The sequence below is a fragment of the Bufo bufo genome, chromosome 2, assembly GCF_905171765.1.
Source record: "Bufo bufo chromosome 2, aBufBuf1.1, whole genome shotgun sequence".
Taxonomy (NCBI): Eukaryota; Metazoa; Chordata; class Amphibia; order Anura; family Bufonidae; genus Bufo; species Bufo bufo.
The window spans coordinates 372,490,135-372,515,122 of NC_053390.1; the positions used below are offsets into that span (position 1 = coordinate 372,490,135).

General features: G+C 43.3%; 1 protein-coding gene across 1 annotated transcript in view; it reads right to left on the bottom strand.

Moving 5' to 3' along the window:
• FREM1 (FRAS1 related extracellular matrix 1) overlaps positions 1-24,988 on the bottom strand; it is a 244,676-nt gene that overhangs the window by 195,989 nt on the left and 23,699 nt on the right. Inside the window, 1 exon segment of the mRNA XM_040417167.1 lies at positions 15,744-16,233. Coding sequence (XP_040273101.1) covers positions 15,744-15,983 — 240 coding nt within the window. The 5' untranslated portion in view covers positions 15,984-16,233.

A 24,988-nucleotide genomic window follows, 5' to 3' on the forward strand; every position in this document is an offset into this window, starting at 1 on the left:
TACTGACATCTGCTTTCATGGAGGGACTGAGACCTGCCCTCCAGACAAAACTGAAGGCATGTAAGCCTGAATGGAGGGTGATAGCATTACCTCAGTTAGTTGCTGCTGCTAAGGGTTTGGAACTAGACTTGTCTACTACCAAATCCTCAAAAATCAATATGGTACAAGGACAACAGAGACCATGGTCTGGTCAACAGGGACAGACCAGACAGAGGAGGGGTGACTTCAGATGTTACAATTGTGGCAAACCTGGTCACATACGCAGAAATTGCTGGTTACCCCCTCAAGAATAACAGGTGAACTCACAGAACCAGGGTTCAGTGCACACCCCTGGTCCGGTGACCTCACAATAGGAAGCCGGCAACCCCGTGTCCTTATCTGCCATGACTGCAGCAGCCGTGGGCTGTCAAATTGAGATACCAGTCCAGGTAGGCAACCAACAGGTTCCTTTCTTAATAGACACGGGGGCAGCCAAGACAGTGATCAATCCTGATTATATTAAGCCATGGCAGATAAGCACACAATGTATCCCCGCATCAGGGTTCACAGGGGAAGTAGTCTTCATCCCAGAGACCATACCTATGAAATTAAGAATCAAAGACAGTACAGTGGTGACTCAGTTGTTAGTAAAAGAAAATACCCCATTCAAGTTGCTGGGTACTGACGTCCTGCAGGCACTGGGGGCACATATTCACTTTAATGAGGATGGTACCACACATGTAGATATTGACACCCCCGATGATGTTTTAACCCGGGTTCTAGCTTTACACCTGGAGCCGGACCAAACATCCTGCGTGGTACAATTGAAGCAGGACCTACAGCCAGTCCCCGAAAAATTGTGGGCAAAGGGTAAAACTGATATTGGCAGATTGGATGTCACTCCTTTCATGGTACATTTAAAACCCAGATTTGATGGTCTCTTCCACGTTTTGTTAAAGGCTGAGACTGCTTTAAAAGTTGAAGGAAAACCCAACTGGATACACGCTTCTCATTGCAAGAAAGTCCTGGAACCACAGGATGAAGGTCCTTCTGTTGGCAGTGGCTCTGACCTTGAGCATGTCAGCAGTGTTTCATCCACTGAATGATGAATTGGACAATGCTTTGATATGGCACCATCAGTTGTTGTTTGAAGGACTGAATAACACTGAAAAATTGAGAGACTGTTGGATCTGTACTCACAGTCCGTTATTTGTACTTCATGAAATATTTTTTTTCTGTCTAAAATAACGAATCTCACATGGAAATGGCTAAAACGGATGCCAAATGTGCATGACTAAGCATAACAGATGCTTAAAATACAGGATCAGTTTTTTTTCTTATTTTTTCTGTTCTTCTGACGGATCATAAGAACGGAAAATGAAATGGTGATGTGAACTCGACCTCATACATTTGGCATTAATGCCCAACGTTAATGCATCTACAAGCGATATTTATATTTTCCAGTTGTGTTACCAATAGCTTTCATTTTTACAGCCGCACAGTCAGTGAAGAGTGTACAGGTAACTGGTGGGAAAAAACAGGCCTTTAACCATATTCCTGTTCATAATAGTCCAATAAGCAAGAATACATTGGTGAAATTCTCTTTTTTAAATAATCTTCCAAACATACAAAATAAAAAAAGAGGATAATCACAGACAAAAGCGGTTAGTCATTAAAAGGCATCTATGCCATCTTAAACCACTGGTGTGAGTCTGGATGAAAATCATTGACTGTGTCATGTCCTTCTGTATGGTAGTGAAGTTTGTGGCCCAGTTACATATACAGACCTAGTATGATGGGAACCCAACAGAAACACTCCAATTAGAATTCTATAGGCACCTTTTCCATGTTCATCGAAACGCCTCATGCTTGTAGAGCTCAGCTGGAAAGTACAGAAGAGGGCCCCAGATTGTAGCAAAAAGTGAGCTCAGAGCCTGTAATCTGGTGATAGAGTTAGGAGGTCACAGACAGGCCTACAGACCCAGGGAGGACAGAGCTGGTAGAGATGTGACCAGGGGATCCTGAAGGATGAGGCACATCGCCCGTTACAATGCCCTAAATACTCATTAGAGAGGGATGCTTACCTCTTTTCTGATCCTAACCCAGATTTCAGTTCTATAGAGGAGAGGAAACTCTATATTCTGCTGTGGAAAGTTGGAACAAATGCAAAAATAGCTGCACAATGCCTGACAGCATGCCATTGACTGAGCCTGACCAAGCATCATGGGTTCACATACGGTACAATGCATTTGGAAATTCTTCTGATTCTTTTACTTTCGTTATGCTGTGGCCTTGTACTAAAAAAAACAACTATTTTTTCCCCATCATTCTGCACTTAATACCTCATAATGAGAAAGTGAAAACAGAATGTTATAAATCTTTGCTAATTTTTTGAAAAGAAAAAACAAAAAAATTGCATTGACATAAGTATTCAGACCCCTTAATCAGGACTCAGTTGATGCACCTTTGGCAGTGATTACAGCTTCCAGTCTTCTTGGGTACGAGACCACAAGGTCTGCACACCTTAATTTAGGTATTTTCTGCCATTCTTCTCAGTAGATCCTCTCAAGTTCTGTCAGGTTTGATGAGGACCATTGGTGAAAAGCCATTTTCAGGTCTCTCCAAAGATGTTCGATTGGGTTCAAGTCAAGGCTCCTGCTCAGCCAGTAAAGGACACTGATAGAGTTGTCCCTAAGCCATTCCTATGTTGTTTGGCTGTGTGCTTAGGATGATTGTCTTTTTGGAAGGTAAACCTTTAGCCCAGTCTGAGGTCCAGAGCGCTCTGGATCAGGTGTTCATTAAGAATATCTCTGTACTTTGCTTAACCCTGACCAGTCTCCCTGTTCCAGTTACTGAAAAACACCCCCACAGCATAATACTGCCACCACCATGCTTCACTGTAGGGATGATATTGGGAGGTGATGAGCAGTGCCTGGTTTCTTCCAGATACGACACTTAGAAGCTCAATATTGCTCAATATTGGTTTAATCAGACCAGCGACAGGGTATGTCTTTCCAAATTATGTCAACAACCCGAATTTACCACAGGTGGACTCCACTCAAGGCGTAGAAACATCTTAAAGATGATCAAGAGATCCTACTCCTTACAACTAAATTTGAAGTGTCATAGCAAAGGGTCTGAACACTTATGTCCATGCAAAATTTTTGTTTTTCCTTTTTAAGACATTTGCAGAAAATTCTGTTTTAACTTTTTTTTTTGCAAAAGGCCACAACATAACAAAATGTGAAAAAGTAAAAGGGTCCAAAGACTGTCCGAATGCTTTGTACCTTCTAAATACTAAAAATGCTCCTGGACTCATCTCTTACACACCCCTTATACATATAGTCCAACCCATCAATCACGTTATGGCAATGCTAAAAAATTATTTTGCCAATAAAGCCTTTTTCAACTAGATGGTGCACTTATTATACAGGTGAAACTCCAAAAATTTGAATATCGTGCAAAGTTCATTTATTTCAGTAATGCAACTTAAAAGGTGAAACTAACATATGAGATAGACTCATTACATGCAAAGCGAGATATTTCAAACCTTTATTTGTTATAATTTGGATGATTATGGCTTATAGCTTATGAAACCCCCAAAGTCACAATTTTGAGGTACCCTTTGCTCAGGGGATATGGATTAATTAGCTGACTAGAGTGTGACACTTTGAGCCTAGAATATTAAACCTTTTCAGAAAATTCTAATTTTAAGCTGCATTCATGCAATTCCTTTTAACCACCTCAGCTCCCCTAGCTTAAACACCCTTAACCTCTTAAGGACATAGGGCGTACAGGTACGCCCTTGTGCCCTGGTACTTAAGGACACAGGGCGTACATGTACGCCCTGTGTATTTTCGATCACTGCCGTGCGGCTGGCAGTGATCGGAACCCGGTGCCTGCTCAAATCATTGAGCAGGCACCTAGGCTAAATGCGCGGGGGGGTCCCGTGACCCCCCCATGTCGGCGATCGCGGCAAACCGCAGGTCAATTCAGACCTGCGGTTTGCTGCGATTTCTGAAGTTTCTGGTCCCCGCAGTCCCTGACCGCGGGGATCAGAAACTTTATATGCCAAAAAAAAAGTTTTATTCACCCCCCCCTGCACCCCCGAATGATTTTTATGGTGGCGGGAGGTGCAGGGGGAGGGTTGCGGGCGGTGTGGGCGGTGCGGGAGGCGGGCGGTGCGGCAGGCGGGATCGCGATCCCCCGCCCGCCTCCCCTTGTATAATCGTTGGTGTCTAGTGGGGATACCAGGGTGCCAGCACATTGCTGGCACCCTGGTATAAACGGCTGACATCTGCGATGCGATGTCAGCCGTTTAACCCTTTCCATACAGCGGTCCGTACGGACCGCTGTATGGAAAAGGTTAACAGCGCAGGGAGCTCCCTCCCTCTCCCATCGGGGGGCTGCTGTGCCTTTGCAGCCCCCCGATGGGGAGGGAGAGAGCCCCCAGAGAGCCCCCCGAGAGATCCCCTCCTTACCCTTCCCCGTCTGCGAAGTTCTGAGCAGTACTGAGCAGACGGGGAAGGTTCCCATGGCAACAGGACGCCTCTCAGGCGTCCTGCTGTCCATGGTGCTGAACAGATCTGTGCTGAAAGGCATAGATCTGTTCAGTGTAAGTAAAATACAGTACAGAACAATATATATTGTACTGTACTGTATTATACAGACATCAGACCCACTGGATCTTCAAGAACCAAGTGGGTCTGGGTCAAAAAAAAGTGAATAAAAGTGAAAAAAAAGTAAAAATCAAAAAACACATTTATCACTGATAAAAAATGAAAAAAAATAAATTCCCTACACATGTTTGGTATCGCCGCGTCCGTAACGACCTGATCTATAAAACGGTCATGTTACTTTACCCGAACGATGAACACCATAAAAATAAAAAATAAAAAACTATGATGAAATTGAAATTTTGCCCACCTTACTTCCCAAAAAAGGTAATAAAAGTGATCAAAAAAGTCGCATGTACGCCAAAATTGTAACAATCAAACCGTCATCTCATCCCGCAAAAATCATACCCTACCCAAGATAATCGCCCAAAAACTGAAAAAAACTATGGCTCTTAGACTATGGAAACACTAAAACATGATTTTTTTTGTTTCAAAAATGAAATCATTGTGTAAAACTTACATAAATAAAAAAAAAGTATACATATTAGGTATCGCCGCGTCCGTATCGCCCGGCTCTATAAAAATATCACATGATCTAACCCCTCAGATGACCACCGTAAAAAAATAAAAATAAAAACTGTGTAAAAAAAGCCATTTTTTGTCATCTTACGTCACAAAAAGTGTAATAGCAAGCAATCAAAAAGTCATATGCACCCCAAAATAGATGCCAATCAAACCGTCATCTCATCCCGCAAAAAATGAGACCCTACTTAAGATAATCGCCCAAAAACTGAAAAAACTATGGCTCTTAGACTATGGAGACACTAAAACATTTTTTTGGTTTTAAAAATGAAATCATTGTGTAAAACTTACATAAATAAAAAAAATTGTATACATATTAGGTATCGCCGCGTCCGTGACAACCTGCCCTATAAAATTACCACATGATCTAACCTGTCAGATGAATGTTGTAAATAACAAAAAAAAAAACGGTGCCAAAAAAGCTATTTCTTGTTACCTTGCCGCACAAAAAGTGTAATATAGAGCAACCAAAAATCATATGTACCCTAAACTAGTACCAACAAAACTGCCACCCTATCCCGTAGTTTCTAAAATGGGGTCACTTTTTTGGAGTTTCTACTCTAGGGGTGCATCAGGGGGGCTTCAAATGGGACATGGTGTCAAAAAAACCAGTCCAGCAAAATATGCCTTCCAAAAACCATATGGTGTTCCTTTCCTTCTGCGCCCTGCCGTGTGCCCGTACAGCTGTTTACGACCACATATGGGGTGTTTCTGTAAACTACAGAATTAGGGCCATAAATAATGAGTTTTGTTTGGCTGTTAACCCTTGCTTTGTAACTGGAAAAAAAATATTAAAATGGAAAATCTGCCAAAAAAGTGAAATTTTGAAATTGTATCTCTATTTTCCATTAAATCTTGTGCAACACCTAAAGGGTTAACAAAGTTTGTAAAATCAGTTTTGAATACCTTGAGGGGTGTAGTTTCTTAGATGGGGTCACTTTTATGGAGTTTATAATCTAGGGGTGCATCAGGGGGGCTTCAAATGGGACATGGTGCCAAAAAAACAGTCCAGCAAAATCAGCCCTCCAAAAACCAAACGGCGCACCTTTCACTCTACGCCCCGCTGTGTGCCCGTACAGTAGTTTACGGCCACATATGGGGTGTTTCTGTAAACAGCAGAGTCAGGGCAATAAAGATACAGTCTTGTTTGGCTGTTAACCCTTGCTTTGTTAGTGGAAAAAATGGGTTAAAATGGAAAATTAGGCAAAAAAATGAAATTCTCAAATTTCATCGCCATTTGCCAATAACTCTTGTGCAACACCTAAAGGGTTAACGACGTATGTAAAATCAGTTTTGAATACCTTGAGGGGTGTAGTTTCTTAGATGGGGTCACTTTTAGGGAGTTTTTCCTCTAGGGGTGCATCAGGGGGCTTCAAATGGGACATGGTGTAAATAAACCAGTCCATAAAAATCAGCCTTCCAAAAACCAAACGGCGCACCTTTCACTCTACGCCCCGCTGTGTGGCCGTACAGTAGTTTACGGCCACATATTGGGTGTTTCTGTAAATGGCAGAGTCAGGGCAATAAAGATACAGTCTTGTTTGGCTGTTAACCCTTGGTTTGTTAGTGGAAAAAATGGGTAAAATGAAAAATTAGACAAAAAAATGAAATTCTCAAATTTCCTCCCTATTTGCCAATAACTCTTGTGCAACACCTAAAGGGTTAACAACGTATGCAAAATCAGTTTTGAATACCTTGAGGGGTGTAGTTTCTTAGATGGGGTCATTTTTGGGTGGTTTCTATAATGTAAGCCTCGCAAAGTGACTTGAGACCTGAACTGGTCCCTAGAAATTGAGTTTTTGTAAATTTCGGAAAAATTTCAAGATTTGCTTCTAAACTTCTAAGCCTTATAACATCCCCAAAAAATAAAATATCATTCCCAAAACAATTCAAACATGAAGTAGACATATGGGGAATGTAAAGTCATCACAATTTTTGGGGGTATTACTATGTATTACAGAAGTAGAGAAACTGAAACTTTGAAATTTGCAAATTTTTTTGAAATTTTTGTTAAATTAGGTATTTTTTGGTGCAAAAAAAATTTTTTTTTTTACTCCATTTTACCAGTGTCATGAAATACAATATGTGACGAAAAAACAATCTCAGAACGGCCAGGATAAGTCAAACCGTTTTAAAGTTATCAGCACTTAAAGGGACTCTGGTCAGATTTTCAAAAAATGGCCTGGTCCTAAGGTGTAAAAAGGCTGTGTCCTTCTAAATACTAAAAATGCTCCTGGACTCATCTCTTACACACCCCTTATACATATAGTCCAACCCATCAATCACGTTATGGCAATGCTAAAAAATTATTTTGCCAATAAAGCCTTTTTCAACTAGATGGTGCACTTATTATACAGGTGAAACTCCAAAAATTTGAATATCGTGCAAAGTTCATTTATTTCAGTAATGCAACTTAAAAGGTGAAACTAACATATGAGATAGACTCATTACATGCAAAGCGAGATATTTCAAACCTTTATTTGTTATAATTTGGATGATTATGGCTTATAGCTTATGAAACCCCCAAAGTCACAATTTTGAGGTACCCTTTGCTCAGGGGATATGGATTAATTAGCTGACTAGAGTGTGACACTTTGAGCCTAGAATATTAAACCTTTTCAGAAAATTCTAATTTTAAGCTGCATTCATGCAATTCCTTTTAACCACCTCAGCTCCCCTAGCTTAAACACCCTTAACCTCTTAAGGACATAGGGCGTACAGGTACGCCCTTGTGCCCTGGTACTTAAGGACACAGGGCGTACATGTACGCCCTGTGTATTTTCGATCACTGCCGTGCGGCTGGCAGTGATCGGAACCCGGTGCCTGCTCAAATCATTGAGCAGGCACCTAGGCTAAATGCGCGGGGGGGTCCCGTGACCCCCCCATGTCGGCGATCGCGGCAAACCGCAGGTCAATTCAGACCTGCGGTTTGCTGCGATTTCTGAAGTTTCTGGTCCCCGCAGTCCCTGACCGCGGGGATCAGAAACTTTATATGCCAAAAAAAAAGTTTTATTCACCCCCCCCCTGCACCCCCGAATGATTTTTATGGTGGCGGGAGGTGCAGGGGGAGGGTTGCGGGCGGTGTGGGCGGTGCGGGAGGCGGGCGGTGCGGCAGGCGGGATCGCGATCCCCCGCCCGCCTCCCCTTGTATAATCGTTGGTGTCTAGTGGGGATACCAGGGTGCCAGCACATTGCTGGCACCCTGGTATAAACGGCTGACATCTGCGATGCGATGTCAGCCGTTTAACCCTTTCCATACAGCGGTCCGTACGGACCGCTGTATGGAAAAGGTTAACAGCGCAGGGAGCTCCCTCCCTCTCCCATCGGGGGGCTGCTGTGCCTTTGCAGCCCCCCGATGGGGAGGGAGAGAGCCCCCAGAGAGCCCCCCGAGAGATCCCCTCCTTACCCTTCCCCGTCTGCGAAGTTCTGAGCAGTACTGAGCAGACGGGGAAGGTTCCCATGGCAACAGGACGCCTCTCAGGCGTCCTGCTGTCCATGGTGCTGAACAGATCTGTGCTGAAAGGCATAGATCTGTTCAGTGTAAGTAAAATACAGTACAGAACAATATATATTGTACTGTACTGTATTATACAGACATCAGACCCACTGGATCTTCAAGAACCAAGTGGGTCTGGGTCAAAAAAAAGTGAATAAAAGTGAAAAAAAAGTAAAAATCAAAAAACACATTTATCACTGATAAAAAATGAAAAAAAATAAATTCCCTACACATGTTTGGTATCGCCGCGTCCGTAACGACCTGATCTATAAAACGGTCATGTTACTTTACCCGAACGATGAACACCATAAAAATAAAAAATAAAAAACTATGATGAAATTGAAATTTTGCCCACCTTACTTCCCAAAAAAGGTAATAAAAGTGATCAAAAAAGTCGCATGTACGCCAAAATTGTAACAATCAAACCGTCATCTCATCCCGCAAAAATCATACCCTACCCAAGATAATCGCCCAAAAACTGAAAAAACTATGGCTCTTAGACTATGGAAACACTAAAACATGATTTTTTTTGTTTCAAAAATGAAATCATTGTGTAAAACTTACATAAATAAAAAAAAAGTATACATATTAGGTATCGCCGCGTCCGTATCGCCCGGCTCTATAAAAATATCACATGATCTAACCCCTCAGATGACCACCGTAAAAAAATAAAAATAAAAACTGTGTAAAAAAAGCCATTTTTTGTCATCTTACGTCACAAAAAGTGTAATAGCAAGCAATCAAAAAGTCATATGCACCCCAAAATAGATGCCAATCAAACCGTCATCTCATCCCGCAAAAAATGAGACCCTACTTAAGATAATCGCCCAAAAACTGAAAAAACTATGGCTCTTAGACTATGGAGACACTAAAACATTTTTTTGGTTTTAAAAATGAAATCATTGTGTAAAACTTACATAAATAAAAAAAATTGTATACATATTAGGTATCGCCGCGTCCGTGACAACCTGCCCTATAAAATTACCACATGATCTAACCTGTCAGATGAATGTTGTAAATAACAAAAAAAAAAACGGTGCCAAAAAAGCTATTTCTTGTTACCTTGCCGCACAAAAAGTGTAATATAGAGCAACCAAAAATCATATGTACCCTAAACTAGTACCAACAAAACTGCCACCCTATCCCGTAGTTTCTAAAATGGGGTCACTTTTTTGGAGTTTCTACTCTAGGGGTGCATCAGGGGGGCTTCAAATGGGACATGGTGTCAAAAAAACCAGTCCAGCAAAATATGCCTTCCAAAAACCATATGGTGTTCCTTTCCTTCTGCGCCCTGCCGTGTGCCCGTACAGCTGTTTACGACCACATATGGGGTGTTTCTGTAAACTACAGAATTAGGGCCATAAATAATGAGTTTTGTTTGGCTGTTAACCCTTGCTTTGTAACTGGAAAAAAAATATTAAAATGGAAAATCTGCCAAAAAAGTGAAATTTTGAAATTGTATCTCTATTTTCCATTAAATCTTGTGCAACACCTAAAGGGTTAACAAAGTTTGTAAAATCAGTTTTGAATACCTTGAGGGGTGTAGTTTCTTAGATGGGGTCACTTTTATGGAGTTTATAATCTAGGGGTGCATCAGGGGGGCTTCAAATGGGACATGGTGCCAAAAAAACAGTCCAGCAAAATCAGCCCTCCAAAAACCAAACGGCGCACCTTTCACTCTACGCCCCGCTGTGTGCCCGTACAGTAGTTTACGGCCACATATGGGGTGTTTCTGTAAACAGCAGAGTCAGGGCAATAAAGATACAGTCTTGTTTGGCTGTTAACCCTTGCTTTGTTAGTGGAAAAAATGGGTTAAAATGGAAAATTAGGCAAAAAAATGAAATTCTCAAATTTCATCGCCATTTGCCAATAACTCTTGTGCAACACCTAAAGGGTTAACGACGTATGTAAAATCAGTTTTGAATACCTTGAGGGGTGTAGTTTCTTAGATGGGGTCACTTTTAGGGAGTTTTTCCTCTAGGGGTGCATCAGGGGGCTTCAAATGGGACATGGTGTAAATAAACCAGTCCATAAAAATCAGCCTTCCAAAAACCAAACGGCGCACCTTTCACTCTACGCCCCGCTGTGTGGCCGTACAGTAGTTTACGGCCACATATTGGGTGTTTCTGTAAATGGCAGAGTCAGGGCAATAAAGATACAGTCTTGTTTGGCTGTTAACCCTTGGTTTGTTAGTGGAAAAAATGGGTAAAATGAAAAATTAGACAAAAAAATGAAATTCTCAAATTTCCTCCCTATTTGCCAATAACTCTTGTGCAACACCTAAAGGGTTAACAACGTATGCAAAATCAGTTTTGAATACCTTGAGGGGTGTAGTTTCTTAGATGGGGTCATTTTTGGGTGGTTTCTATAATGTAAGCCTCGCAAAGTGACTTGAGACCTGAACTGGTCCCTAGAAATTGAGTTTTTGTAAATTTCGGAAAAATTTCAAGATTTGCTTCTAAACTTCTAAGCCTTATAACATCCCCAAAAAATAAAATATCATTCCCAAAACAATTCAAACATGAAGTAGACATATGGGGAATGTAAAGTCATCACAATTTTTGGGGGTATTACTATGTATTACAGAAGTAGAGAAACTGAAACTTTGAAATTTGCAAATTTTTTTGAAATTTTTGTTAAATTAGGTATTTTTTGGTGCAAAAAAAATTTTTTTTTTTACTCCATTTTACCAGTGTCATGAAGTACAATATGTGACGAAAAAACAATCTCAGAACGGCCAGGATAAGTCAAACCGTTTTAAAGTTATCAGCACTTAAAGGGACTCTGGTCAGATTTTCAAAAAATGGCCTGGTCCTAAGGTGTAAAAAGGCTGTGTCCTTAAGGGGTTAAAGACCAGAACACTTTTTACAATTCTGCACTACACTACTTTCACGGTTTATTGCTCGATCATACAACTTACCACCCAAATGAATTTTACCTCCTTTTCTTCTCACTAATAGAGCTTTCATTTGGTGGTATTTCATTGCTGCTGACATTTTTACTTTTTTTGTTATTAATCGAAATTGACTGAAATTTTTGCAAAAAAATGACATTTTTCACTTTCAGTTGTAAAATTTTTCAAATAAAACTACATTTCTATATAAATTTTTCTCTAAATTTATTGTTCTACATGTCTTTGATTTTAAAAAAATGCAATAAGTGTATATTTATTGGTTTGCGCAAAAGTTATAGCGTTTACAAACTATGGTACAAAAATGTGAATTTCCGCATTTTGAAGCAGCTCTGACTTTCTGAGCATCTGTCATGTTTCCTTAGCTTCTACAATAGCCAGACAGTAGAAACACCCCACAAATGACCCCATTTCGGAAAGTAGACACCCTAAGGTATTTGCTGATGGGCATAGTGAGTTCATATAAGTTTTTATTTTTTGTCACAAGTTAGCGGAAAATGATGATTTATTTATTTTTTTCTTACAAAGTCTCATATTCCACTAACTTGTGACAAAAAATAAAAACTTCCAGCGGAATCTGATTTATTTATTTTTTTCTCACAAAGTCTCCCTTTCCGCTAACTTGGGACAAAAAGTTTAATCTTTCATGGACTCAATATGGCCCTCAGCGAATACCTTGGGGTGTCTTCTTTCCAAAATGGGGTCATTTGTGGGGTGTTTGTACTGCCCTGGCATTTGAGGGTCTCCGCAATTATTACATGTATGGCCAGCATTAGGAGTTTCTGCTATTCTCCTTATATTGAGCATACGGGTAATGAACGGCACAGATTTCTTCATTCGCATCGATCAATGTGGATGAAAAAATCTCTGCCAAAAAAAACATAACATTAACTTTTAAAAACTTTTTGCGCAAATCGCCCAGAGATGTGGCGAAGTACATTATGCACTTTGTCCCAGGTGAAAGGAGAGGTTTGCAGCATCTGTGAGTGAAAGGGCCCTAAGAGCCCTGTGTGCCTGTCCTGTGTAACGCAATCCCTATGATAAGTGTACCTGTGTGTGGTACTTCCGGAAACACTCCCCTAAGCATAGGGCAGGGTGGTCAGGGCAGTCAGGACAGAAATAGCGGGTGTCACGCCTTATTCCACCTTATTCCACTCCTGCTACAGACACAACATTTTTTTCGGGGTGGCGGTTGGTTTGAGGTCCCAGAAACGACACTGGGGAAATGTCGCTCGTGTAGACGTCTCACTACACTGGTGGTTGCGGCCACGGAACATCCTGGATACAGGAGGTTCTCGATGATCTCTTCCTGAAATTTGAGGAAGGATCTTGTTCTCCCAGCCTTACTATAGAGAACAAAACTATTGTACATCGCCAATTGAATTAAATATACAGACACCTTCTTATACCAGCGTCTGGTCCTGCGGGAAAGTAAATAAGGAGCCAACATCTGGTCATTGAAGTCCACCCCTCCCATGAGCAAATTATAGTCGTGGACCGAGAGGGGCTTTTCAATGACACGGGTTGCTCATTCTATTTAGATTGTCGTGTCTGCGTGAATGGAGGAGAGCATGTAAACGTCACGCTTGTCTCTCCATTTCACCGCGAGCAGTTCTTCGTTACACAAGGCAGCCCTCTCCCCCTTTGCAAGACGGGTGGTAACGAGCCATTGGGGGAAGCCCCGGCGACTAGGTCGCACGGTGCCACAGCAGCCAATCTGTTCTAAAAACAAATGCCTGAAGAGGGGCACACTTGTATAAAAATTGTCCACATAAAGATGGTACCCCTTGCCAAATAAGGGTGACACCAAGTCCCAGACTGTCTTCCCACTGCTCCCCAGGTAGTCAGGGCAACCGACCGGCTCCAGGGTCTGATCTTTACCCTCATAGACTCGAAATTTGTGCGTATAGCCTGTGGCCCTTTCACAGAGCTTATACAATTTGACCCCATACCGGGCGCGCTTGCTTGGGATGTATTGTTTGAAGCCAAGGCGCCCGGTAAAATGTATAAGGGACTCGTCTATGCAGATGTTTTGCTCAGGGGTATACAAATCTGCAAATTTGGTGTTAAAGTGGTCTATGAGGGGCCGAATTTTGTGGAGCCGGTCAAAAGCTGGGTGGCCTCTGGGACGAGAGGTGCTGTTGTCACTAAAGTGCAGGAAACGCAGGATGGTCTCAAATCGTGTCCTGGACATAGCAGCAGAGAACATGGGCATGTGATGAATTGGGTTCGTGGACCAATATGACCGCAATTCATGCTTTTTTGTCAGGCCCATGTTGAGGAGAAGGCCCAGAAAAGTTTTAAATTCGGAAACTTGGACGGGTTTCCACCGGAAAGACTGGGCATAAAAGCTTCCCGGGTTGGCGGCTATAAATTGAGTGGCATACCGATTTGTTTCTGCCACGACTAAGTCCAAGAGCTCCGCAGTCAAGAACAGCTCAAAAAACCCCAGTGCCGATCCGATCTGAGCCGTCTCAACCCGAACTCCAGACTGGGCGGTGAAAGGGGGAACTAATGGTGCGGCTGAAGTTGGGGGCTGCCAATCAGGGTTTGCCTTCACCTCAGGGACTCTAGGGGCTCTACGGGCCTGTCTGTGCGGTGGCTGCGACGGGGGAACTAATGCACGTGCCACCGTACCAGCTTCAACTGCCCTTCTGGTGCTCGCCACTTCACCATGTTGTACAGCAGTGCTGGTACTAGGTCCAGGATGGGCTGCGCTGCTGGTGTATGCCTCACCACGTAATCCGACAGCGCCAGCCCCACTCTGCTGCCCTTGAAGCTCGATCCTGCGCAACCTGTGGTCTAGCAACACGGGGCCGGGTACGCCTGGTGGTATCAGGGACCTCAACCTCATCGTCCGAACTTTGGGTCAGACTGCCACTGCTTTCTACAGGTTCGTATTCTGACCCGCTGGATTCGTCAGATGAGGGTTCCCATTCCTCATCCGATTGGGTCAGAATCCTGTAGGACTCTTCAGAAGAATACCCCTTGTTTGCCATTTGGTCAACTAAATTTAGGTGGTATTCCCTGAGACTACCCAAGAAAAAAAGCAAGCCTGTCTTACAAATGGGAGGCTAGCGAAGTACCGGAAGCCTCTGCGATTGATAAAAAATATCAAAACTGATTTTTTTTATCGCCGCAGCGCTTGTAATGTGATTGTGCAGTGATCAAAAAATAAAAAAATTTTGGCACTGCGGCTGGGCGGGTGTGGGTGAACGCACGTGTGGGCGACCGATCAGGCCTGATCGGGCAAACACTGCGTTTTGGGTGGAGGGCGAGCTAAGGTGACACTAATACTATTATAGATCTGACTGTGATCAGTTCTGATCACTTACAGATACTATAAAAGTACCAATGCTGATTAGTGATACGCTAATCAGCGAATCAGTGACTGCGGTGCGGTGGGCTGGGCGCTAACCGACGCTAACTACCTAACAAAGGGGCCTAAACTAACCTAAAACCTAACCGTCAATACTAGTGAAAAAAAAAAGTGACAGTTTACACTGATCACTTTTTTCCCTTTCACTAGTGATTGACAGGGGTGATCAAGGGGTTAATTGGGGTGATGGGGGGTGATCTGGGGCTAAGTGTAGTGTTTGGTGTGTACTCACAGTGATGTGTGCTCCTCTGCTGGGACCAACCGACAAAAAGGACCAGCAGAGGAGCACAGAAGCCATTTAACACCTTATATTTATAAATATAAGGTGTTAAATGGCTTCTGATTCGATTTTTTAAAAGTCACCAACCTGCCAGCGATGATCATTGGCTGGCAGGCTGGTGACGAACTTCTGATGTAACGATTCCCGGCCCGCACTGCGCATGTGCGGGCCGGCTCTGCCCGAAATATCGCGTCTCGCGAGAGGACGCGCCGGCGCGTCCAGGAGGAATAACAGGGCTGCCACCAGGACGCAATCCTGAGTGCGGCGGTCCTGAGGAGGTTAATTTGCATAACTGAAAAAAATTAACTTTTGCACGATATTTTAATTTTTCGAGTTTCACCTGTATGTCTCTATTGATCTATCATGTTGCTTCTATATAACAATTTGATTTCCATAGCAATATGTTATAGACTAAGTAATACTTGCATTAACCCTTTTTTAAGTTGTAACAGTGTACTCATGTTTTCCAATTAAAAAGAAATAATTTTTATTGGTCTTACCTGCGGAGATAACTTTCCAACTCTCTGGGTAATCGGTTCATTAACAACAATTTCCAGTTTGCAGGCATCTTTCTCCTTGGGGCTGAAGAACTGTAGGTCATTTTCTGATAGGTAGCCAACCTGTCCTTTCATCACTGTGATCCCATTATTGACTTTGATAAAGGAAGAGCTTACGAACCTCAAAGTCACTACTATAAAAGCAAGTGATGGATACATGCGACATCCCCAAAAGAGATTCATCTTTATCTATCCTGACATATATCCTAATATCTATGGTCTTCAGCTCGAGTCTGTTCCCTTTTCAGGATTATTTTACACACCCTCAGGCAGTGGCTATTCTTCAATCATCTGTTGAACATGAAGAGCTGCCCCCCTTCGTCCAAAATCTTGACAACAACAAGCTCTTTCAGGAAGTTGCGGTGCTTTAATAAAAGTTGCTGAAGAATCCTGACAACGCCAGACATTAATGTGCTTCTTTTATTCTCTAATCCTACAAAATAAGGGAATAAAAGAAGGAAATGAAGTGTGAGATCATTAAAAACAGCAGAGAAAGAGAAATACAGGTTTCTAGGGTATGAAAAGAAAAAACTAATGCAAAGCTTGAAGGACCTAATATTTTGTAAGTTATTTATATTTTCAATAAGGATAAAGGTACAGAAGGGAAAAGAAAGAGAGATGGGTGCATTGTATTTCCAAATTTATACCAGGAAAATAGGTTTCTCTTAAAGGGGTTGTCCAATGAAAAATACTCTACAGTTTTCAAAGCAAAACCTGAATATTTGTAATTGCATGTAATTAAAAAAAATTGTATAGCAACTGAGTTATCAAATGAAATGTATATGTATAGGGCCACATGCTGTTTGCTCTTTTTCTAATTACTCTGTCCACCTCACTGGTGTAGACGCACATGCTCAGTTTAATCCTTCAACTGCCACAAGCTGCAGCAGAGGGGACATGCCCCTTGATAAAGGACACACCCCCTGAGCTGGCAGGTTGAAATAAACCTAGCAGAACAATTGGAGCAATCCATGGACTTTACTCTAAATCCATGTTAGGTACGGGGATGATTCTAGCCCTGTTAGAAAGGTATTGTCATGTACTATATGGTGTCTGATTTTCATTTTTTACATCAATCATGAGATAACCCCTTTAGCCATATTTTAAAATCAGGACAAAAGTATTTAATCTACATGCTGAAAAGTAGGGTGTGTACATGGACATATAATTTTATCAAATAATAATAGTAATGATAATAATAAAAGTTCCAACTATAGAAGATATGCATATAGTTATATGTTTGATGCATATTGTGTTGGTTTCCATTATCTATTCTTTGATAAAGGGGTTTGTATTTTCCTTCCAATACTTAGGGATTAATATTTTGAGAATGTTTGGCATTAATCAGATTAGGAATAGGTGATTGGCTGTCCAAAGTTTTATGTGATGTGTCAGAAATTAAAGGGGTGTTCCGAGATTATGATACTGATGACTTATTCTCTGGATAGGTCATCAGTATCTGATCAGTGGGGGTCTGACACTGAGAAGGCACCAAGCACCGCAGCCTTCTCACAGTTTACCAAGCACAGTGCCATACATTGTATAGCGGCTGTGCTTGGTATGGCGCTTAACCCTATTCACTTGAATGGGGTTGAGCTACTCTAGGCCACATGACACATGAACGTGTCGTAACTGGCCTAGGAAAAGCAGAGAGAAGGCAGTGCCACTCACAAAAGTGCCAGTGCCTTTTCAAACAGCTGATCGTCAGGGGTCCCAGGTGGCGAAAATCTCGGAAAACCCCTTTAAGCATTTTGTTAATTTAGAAAATGTGATTTGATTGATAAATTGTACAAGAGTTTGTGCTGTAGAGTCCACTGCAGGATGCAGGTTTTAGAGGCATGTCTGTGCTGATCGTGGTTAAGTGTGATAGGTGTCTTAACTGTAGTCCATCATAAGCAGAAAAGTCTGTATAGCTGTAATCGCAGGTTACCTTGCTGACTCCTATACTTTAGCCATGCAGATTCCAAGTGTTTGTCTTTCTTTCTCTTTCTTGTTCTTTCTATAGCAGAAGTACTAACCCTTAGATTGAACTGATATTATATGGATCATGAGGCCTAAGGAGTAGGAGCACAAGGACTTGCTTCCTTCCCCTTTACTCACTAGACTAGAACGCCCCCTCCAGGCTGGAAGTCCGACAACCCCACTCCTGGTAAGAGGGAGGAATAGGGTGGTTGACCCTGTCCCTGCCAACCATACCAGGTCAGGCTGGGTTTACATAAACATAGCATAACATTAGGAACAAACCATTACTGGTGTACTGCATCATCACTTATCTCTAAGCATCACTTTACATGTTATATGAATGGCTTTTACTGTTGATTGACAATACTCAATACTTCAGTTTAGAAAAAGAATTACTTTTATTCATCTACTGTGGTCCAACATTTGAATAAGCAATTTCTGTGCCTCACTGCTCTACAAGAACTTACCATCTGCCTTTTCCATAAACACACATAAAGACGCAAGTGGCAAGACAGACTTTAATCTTAAAAAGTGAAGCTAAGGTGAGAAGCACAACTGAAGTGTTTACAAGCCAAAGCTTCCTCAAGTGCCTGAGGGTGTATTTTAATTGGTACACCAATGACCCTCCATTCAGCCATGAGAAGAAGACTTTACTGGAAAAAACAACCATAATTATGTGCTCTTAAACATATAAATCATCTGAGGATGAGCATAATTGAACAGATACACATGATCAAAACACACAAAGAGCAATGCAGATGTTCATCTCAGCAGGTATCACATTACATCTTAAGTCTAAGGAGCATAAAACACTATTGGCAATCACGAACAGTACTACACTAAGAGAAAAATATTTGTCATAAAACAATTCAATATCTTTATTAACAGAGAAATAATCTGGAAATATGCTGTCATTGGCACTATATAAATCTAGTTAAATTGTTGCTTTCAGGGTACTCAGGGTACAGCCTTCACACAGCTCCATAGACTTAAATATAAAAAGATATGGGGTCAGAACATGGTGATGCAAAAAAAAAAAAAAAGCCGGAGTCTAGCAAAGCAGAGAACAATAAAGCGAGGTATCCTAGTTTGCCTGGAAGTTTACCCCAAAACCTGCTGGAGCCAAGGGAAAGACCAAATATTGTCTGGATGCCAGTTTATTCAAGTAAAGCTGTTGAACTTTTACCAAGTCTGGACTCTTACTCCACCAACTATCACTCTCTCTCCTTTATTGCTGCAGAGCCTAACCCTGGGGAGCAACGATATCCAGGTAGGAGCACTGTGACACACAAATCTCGGCATTCCCAAAATCTTGGACACGATTGGACCTGGGGGGCGGCATGTTGCACATGTGATTTGGCACGTTCCACTTTTATTTTATTTTTTCCATTTATGGTTTATATCAGGGCATGACCAAGTAATAAAACTTTTACAGCAGCATGCATTGTGCACCATTATATTTATGCAATATCATATGCGGGCTGGTAGGGTTTGTTTGCTAGGGCTGCTTTGTAATGGCAGTCTGGCCCCTATCCCCTTAGACTACTGCCCCTACATTAAGTAGCATAGTCTGATGAGTACAGATCCTCTGTAAGTTGCAGTTGTGACATTGCAGGGCTGCAGGTGCTGAGAGATACTGTGGCATCAGAAAATGCGGTAAAGGGATTACAAAATATCCTTTCTGATGTCATTATTGAAACTGTCCAGTTAACTAAAATGCCTAAATGAGCTTTGTGGTTTAATTTTAATAAAGCTTAACGGGGCTATAAAAGACCCCCCAGAGTGGCCGACCTGCAATGGTGATCATACTTACCTACTTACCTAGTCCCTGCTGCTGGGTTCGGTCTCTCCTGGACCAGCTGTTCCTCTCCCTGCAGTGCTGAAAACAACTTCTGTCAACAGAAGGGACACGTGACTGCTGCAGCCAGTCATAGAAAGCAGCGGTGACCTTCTTCGATAACCCCTTTAATCATTATTTAAATATAAAGTTTGACAACTTTTTCAGCGTCCCACATATGTGTGTAAATGGGATACTTTAAACATCTGAATATATATGTATGTATTTACATTGTATGGTATTTCCTTTTATCAGACTGGCAATGTCATTACACCCACTTGCCCCTAGGTGGTGGTGGCACCACATAATACATATAGCTTGGATGTGTCTAGACAGGAAGTTAGTTAGTTGAATTTGGAGTGTGAGAGGAGGAGAAGAAAGTTCATGGAGGAGAGAAACAGGCTAAAGTCATCATGTAGCTGTTTTCCTTTCCTCTGGGCCCTGATTAAGCCTGGAGAAGACTACCACAGCAACCAAGCACCAGACACTTAGTCTATGTACAAAGATGCAGAGAGCCTAGTGAGGGTAACAGCTAAACTTAGCTCATGGACCTCATTAGCACAAGTGCCTAAAAGCAACTTTCCGAGTGCCAGGACACAAAGAGAAAATTAGTGCGCAGAATTGTCCTTATCCACTACACAAGCGTTCCGGGTCATAGTGGAAAAACGTATTTATATGAGTATCCTGCAAATAATGAAGCAGAGGTGTTTTCCTGCCACAAGGGAGATCGCCCTGAAAGGATAGCTCATAGTAACTATATATATCAGCATACTTTAGTACTAGAGTGCTATAGAGTGAATTTGGGATTACCACCAGGATCCTTGCCTGTAAAGTATCAGAATTAGAAGAATCCCTCCATTGACAACTGGCACTACCTGATAATAGGATTACCAGTGAACTTATTATTATTTGTGCTATACAAACGCTTTCCATTGATGAACTTTACCAACTGTCCAGAGACTATTGATTCTTCAAGGGCACCTCAACTCCCATCTGGCTGGTGTTCCCTGTAACCGAGAGTGCCCCGGAGGATTTCGTGATATCTTCCCATCCACTGTACGCCAGCCCAGGGAGGCATCTGCTAACCGTGAGTACATGAACTATTGCACCCATTGGCCCACCGTGAGCCTCACGTGTTTCCCCTGTGGTCACAGTTTTTATGGCTTAAAAAAGTCACAGACCAAAATTTGCTGCAGGTGGCATTTCTACATTGCCCTCACCTCTTTCCGAGCGGGGTGTGGTGATGCTGGCGAGGTAGTGGGACCAGTAGGCATGGCACATTTATCTTTATTTACGCCATTTTTCTGGCGGAAAGAAAGACAGAAATCTATGCCAGCTTAGTTTAGGTGCTCTCATTGCCGAAGGATGTGCCATAATTTATGGCAAGACCTGTGCCTTGCCATAAATTAGGCTCATCCTCTTTAAATGCAAGGGATATGAAGACAGATGCAGAACACGGCGGTCCGTGAAACACAAATCTCTCCCTTTGTGTTTCAGTGCCACACCATTTTCAAGATATTCGTTTGTTGTAAGTGAGTGAGAGCATGCTAGTTTAGACGTAGCATTCAGATGATATGTGATTTTGAAGTGAAAGGCTAGCCTCAGGACTAGGAGGTGGACCCACACCTTTCAGCTGTTTAAAGAAGTCACAGAGTACCGGTGAGCTCCACAGCCTCTTCCCAGGGCCAAGGACATCCAGTGGTGTCTCTAGCTTTCAAATTTTGGGGGGGTACACTGGGGGCCAGGACAAAAGTAGGGGGGGGCAGCTATAACAACGATACATTTACACAAGTACGCTTAGAAATTCTGCAATACTTCACCCAATACCTAAAACCGCAACAGGGAAGAAAAGTCCTGCTGTCTATGGTTTAAAAAATAAATAAAAAATCACTCAGATTTCAACATGTCCTAGCTGCCTGTGGATGACACTTTTATAGGGAGGGGGATCTGTGGATGACACTGCTATGGGGGGGGGGATCTGTGGATGACACTGCTATGGGGGGGATCTGTGGATGACACATACCGTATATAGCATCTTATGCTATATGTGTCATCCACAGATCCACCCCATGATAGTGTCATTCCCTTTTCCCCCTCTATAACAGTGTCATCCACAGATCTCCCTCCCCGTCGCTCACAGGAGTGTACATTTGACATTTCTAAACTGTAATCCATATCCTGCAGTAACTTTAACTTTAAATCAGGATTAAGCGGCCGCTCATCTCTACTAGTACCTTAACCTTACACCACTCGGCTAGCTTCGGTAACAGGGCCAGGCTACAGCCTGCAGGCACTGCCTGTTAGTTGTTACCGAGCGAGTGCTGATTTCTGCAGGTCAGAGCATACGGATTACAGTTTAGAAGAAATGTACACTCCTGTGATCGGTCCAGTGGCGGATCCAGAGCCTGATCTCGGGAGGGGCACTTCCAGATTATTTTCTGTCCACCGCCACAGAACAAGGGTGCTTATAGAACAGACTACACAGTGTAGAGGTATACTGTACATTGTGTGGCACAGTGTAGCGGTATACTGTACATTGTGTGGCACAGTGTAGAGGTATACTGTACATTGTGTGGCACAGTGTAGAGGCATACTATACATTGTGTGGCACAGTATAGTGGTATACTGTACATTGTGTGGCACAGTGTAGAGGTATACTGTACATTGAGTGGCACAGCGTAGAAGTATACTGTACATTGTGTGGCACAGTGTAGAGGTATACTGTACATTGTGTGGCACAGTGTAGAGGTATACTGTACATTGTGTGGCACAGTGTAAAGGTATACTGCACATTGTGTGGCACAGTGTAGAGGTATACTGTACATTGTGTGGCACAGTGTATGCTATATGTGTAGAACATAAACATATTTCACATGAAAACTTACAATTACTTGGCTTGGCCCTTGGGGATCTCGGACACCACTTTAACACTTTGGCCGGGGGCTCGGTGGAGCTGATGTTGTGTTTCATCCTAATGAGAAAGATTTTATAATAAGGATTTGGAGAAGGGCAGATGAATAGCAGAGCAGGGAGAGGCTGGTGCTGCTACTAGGGGGTCATACCATGGGGGAGTAATAAAGCCCACCATAATGCCCCCCCAGTAGAAATAATTCTCCTTATAATGTGACAGTGCAAAAAATACCCCCTTGTAATGCCCCCAGTTGAGCTAATGTCCCCCATAATGTGCCAGTATAAAATACCCCTATATAGTGCCCCCAGTAAATGCCCCTATAGTGCTCTTCTTCCCCCTTCCTCCTAGTGCCCCCCATAATGTACCAGTATAAAATGCCCCATATATCGTACCCCAGTAGATGCCCTCAGTGTCCCCCATAATTTGCAAGTATAAAATAACCCTTCTTAGTGCCCCCCGTAGATGACTCCATAGTACTCCTCTCCCCCTTCCCCATAGTACCCACCATGTGTCCCAGCATAAAATGCTACTGTACAGAGCCCCCCATATAAAATACCCCTTCGTTGTGGCCTCAGTAGATGCCCCTATAGTGCCCACCAATAACGTGCTAGTAACAAGTGCCCTCAATAACATGCCAGTAACAAGTGCCCCCAATCACGTGCCAGTAACAAGTGCCCCCAATCACGTGCCAGTAACAAATGCCCCCAATCACGTGCCAGTAACAAGAGCCCCCATCACATGCCAGTAACAAGAGCCCCCCATCACGTGCCAGTAACAAGAGCCCCCCCATCACGTGCCAGTAACAAGAGCCCCCCCATCACGTGCCAGTAACAAGAGCCCCCATCACGTGCCAGTAACAAGAGCCCCCATCACGTGCCAGTGACAAGAGCCCCATCACATGCCAGTAATAAGCCCCCCATCATGTGCCAGTAATAAGCCCCTCCATCACGTGCCAGTAATAAGCCCCCATCACGTGCCAGTAATAAGCCCCCCATCACGTGCCAGTAATAAGCCCCTCCATCACGTGCCAGTAATAAGCCCCCATCACGTGCCAGTAATAATCCCCCCCATCATGTGCCAGTAATAAGCCCCCCTATCATGTGTCAGTAATAAGCCCCCCCATCATGTGTCAGTAATAAGCCCCCCCATCATGTGTCAGTAATAAGCCCCCCATCATGTGCCAGTAATAAGCCCCTCATCACGTGCCAGTAATAAGCCCCCCATCATGTGCTAATAAGCCCCCCATCATGTGCCAGTAATAAGCCCCCCCATCATGTGCCAGTAATAAGCCCCCCCATCATGTGCCAGTAATAAGCCCCCCCATCATGTGCCAGTAATAAGCCCCCCCATCATGTGCCAGTAATAAGCCCCCCGATCATGTGCCAGTAATAAGCCCCCCATCATGTGCCAGTAATAAGCCCCCCAATGTGCCAGTAATAAGCCCCCCCAAGGTGCCAGTAATAAGCCCCCCAATGTGCCAGTAATAAGCCCCCCCAATGTGCCAGTAACAAGAGCCCCCCTAATTTGCCTGTAAACTATTGTAAAAAAACAAAAAAAAACACTTATACTTACCTCCATGTCAGCGATGCAATGCAGGCCTCTTCCGGCCTGTGTCCCGCACTGTATGGCTCAGGCGGCGCGACGACGTCATCGCGCCACCTGCGCCGGCCTCTGATAGGCTGCCGGCCTAGTGCCTGCAGCCTATCAGAGGAAGGGGAAGGGACACGCCTCTCCCTCCCCTGCAACGCCGCAGCACAGGCAGGCAGATGACTATGGAGATGAGCGCAATGGAAGCGCTCATCTCCCTGTGCCCGACTGCGGCGGCTCACTTTGGGGAGCATTTTAGTTCGGGGGGCACATGGGGGGGCACAGCATGATGTAGGGGGGGCCGTGGCCCCCTCTGGCCCCCCTGGCGACGCCACTGAGGACATCACGTTCATCGGTCATGTGGTCTAGGTGCAGCTCAATCCCATTAAACTGAATGGGGCTGAGCTGCAATATCATACTCATCCACTATCCACTGGATGGTGCTGTGCTTGGTAAGCTGTGAGAAGGGCGAGGTGCTTACCTCCTCAAACAGCTGATCATGAGGGTCCTGGGTGTCAGACCCCTGCTGATCTGATATTGATGACCTACACTGAGGTTTGGTCATCAATATTGTCACATGTGAGGCAAGGGGAGCAGGTCAACTCTTCGGCCTGTGATTGGCTGCAGCAGTCACATGTACCCCGTTGATGGATGTTGACATGTTGGAGTGGAACTGCCGCTCCAGGAGCCACACAGACTGAATCCAGCGGCAGGGACCAGGTGAGTATAATCAACACTGCGGGTCAGCCATGTCTGGAGGTCTGATTTAGTCTTAAATAACCCCTTTAATAGAATATGCTCAGCCCCAGTAAAACTGTCAGTACAAAATGTATACAAAGATTATCAGTCACAAGCCTGAATAACATAATACAAATTACATACCCATAATTA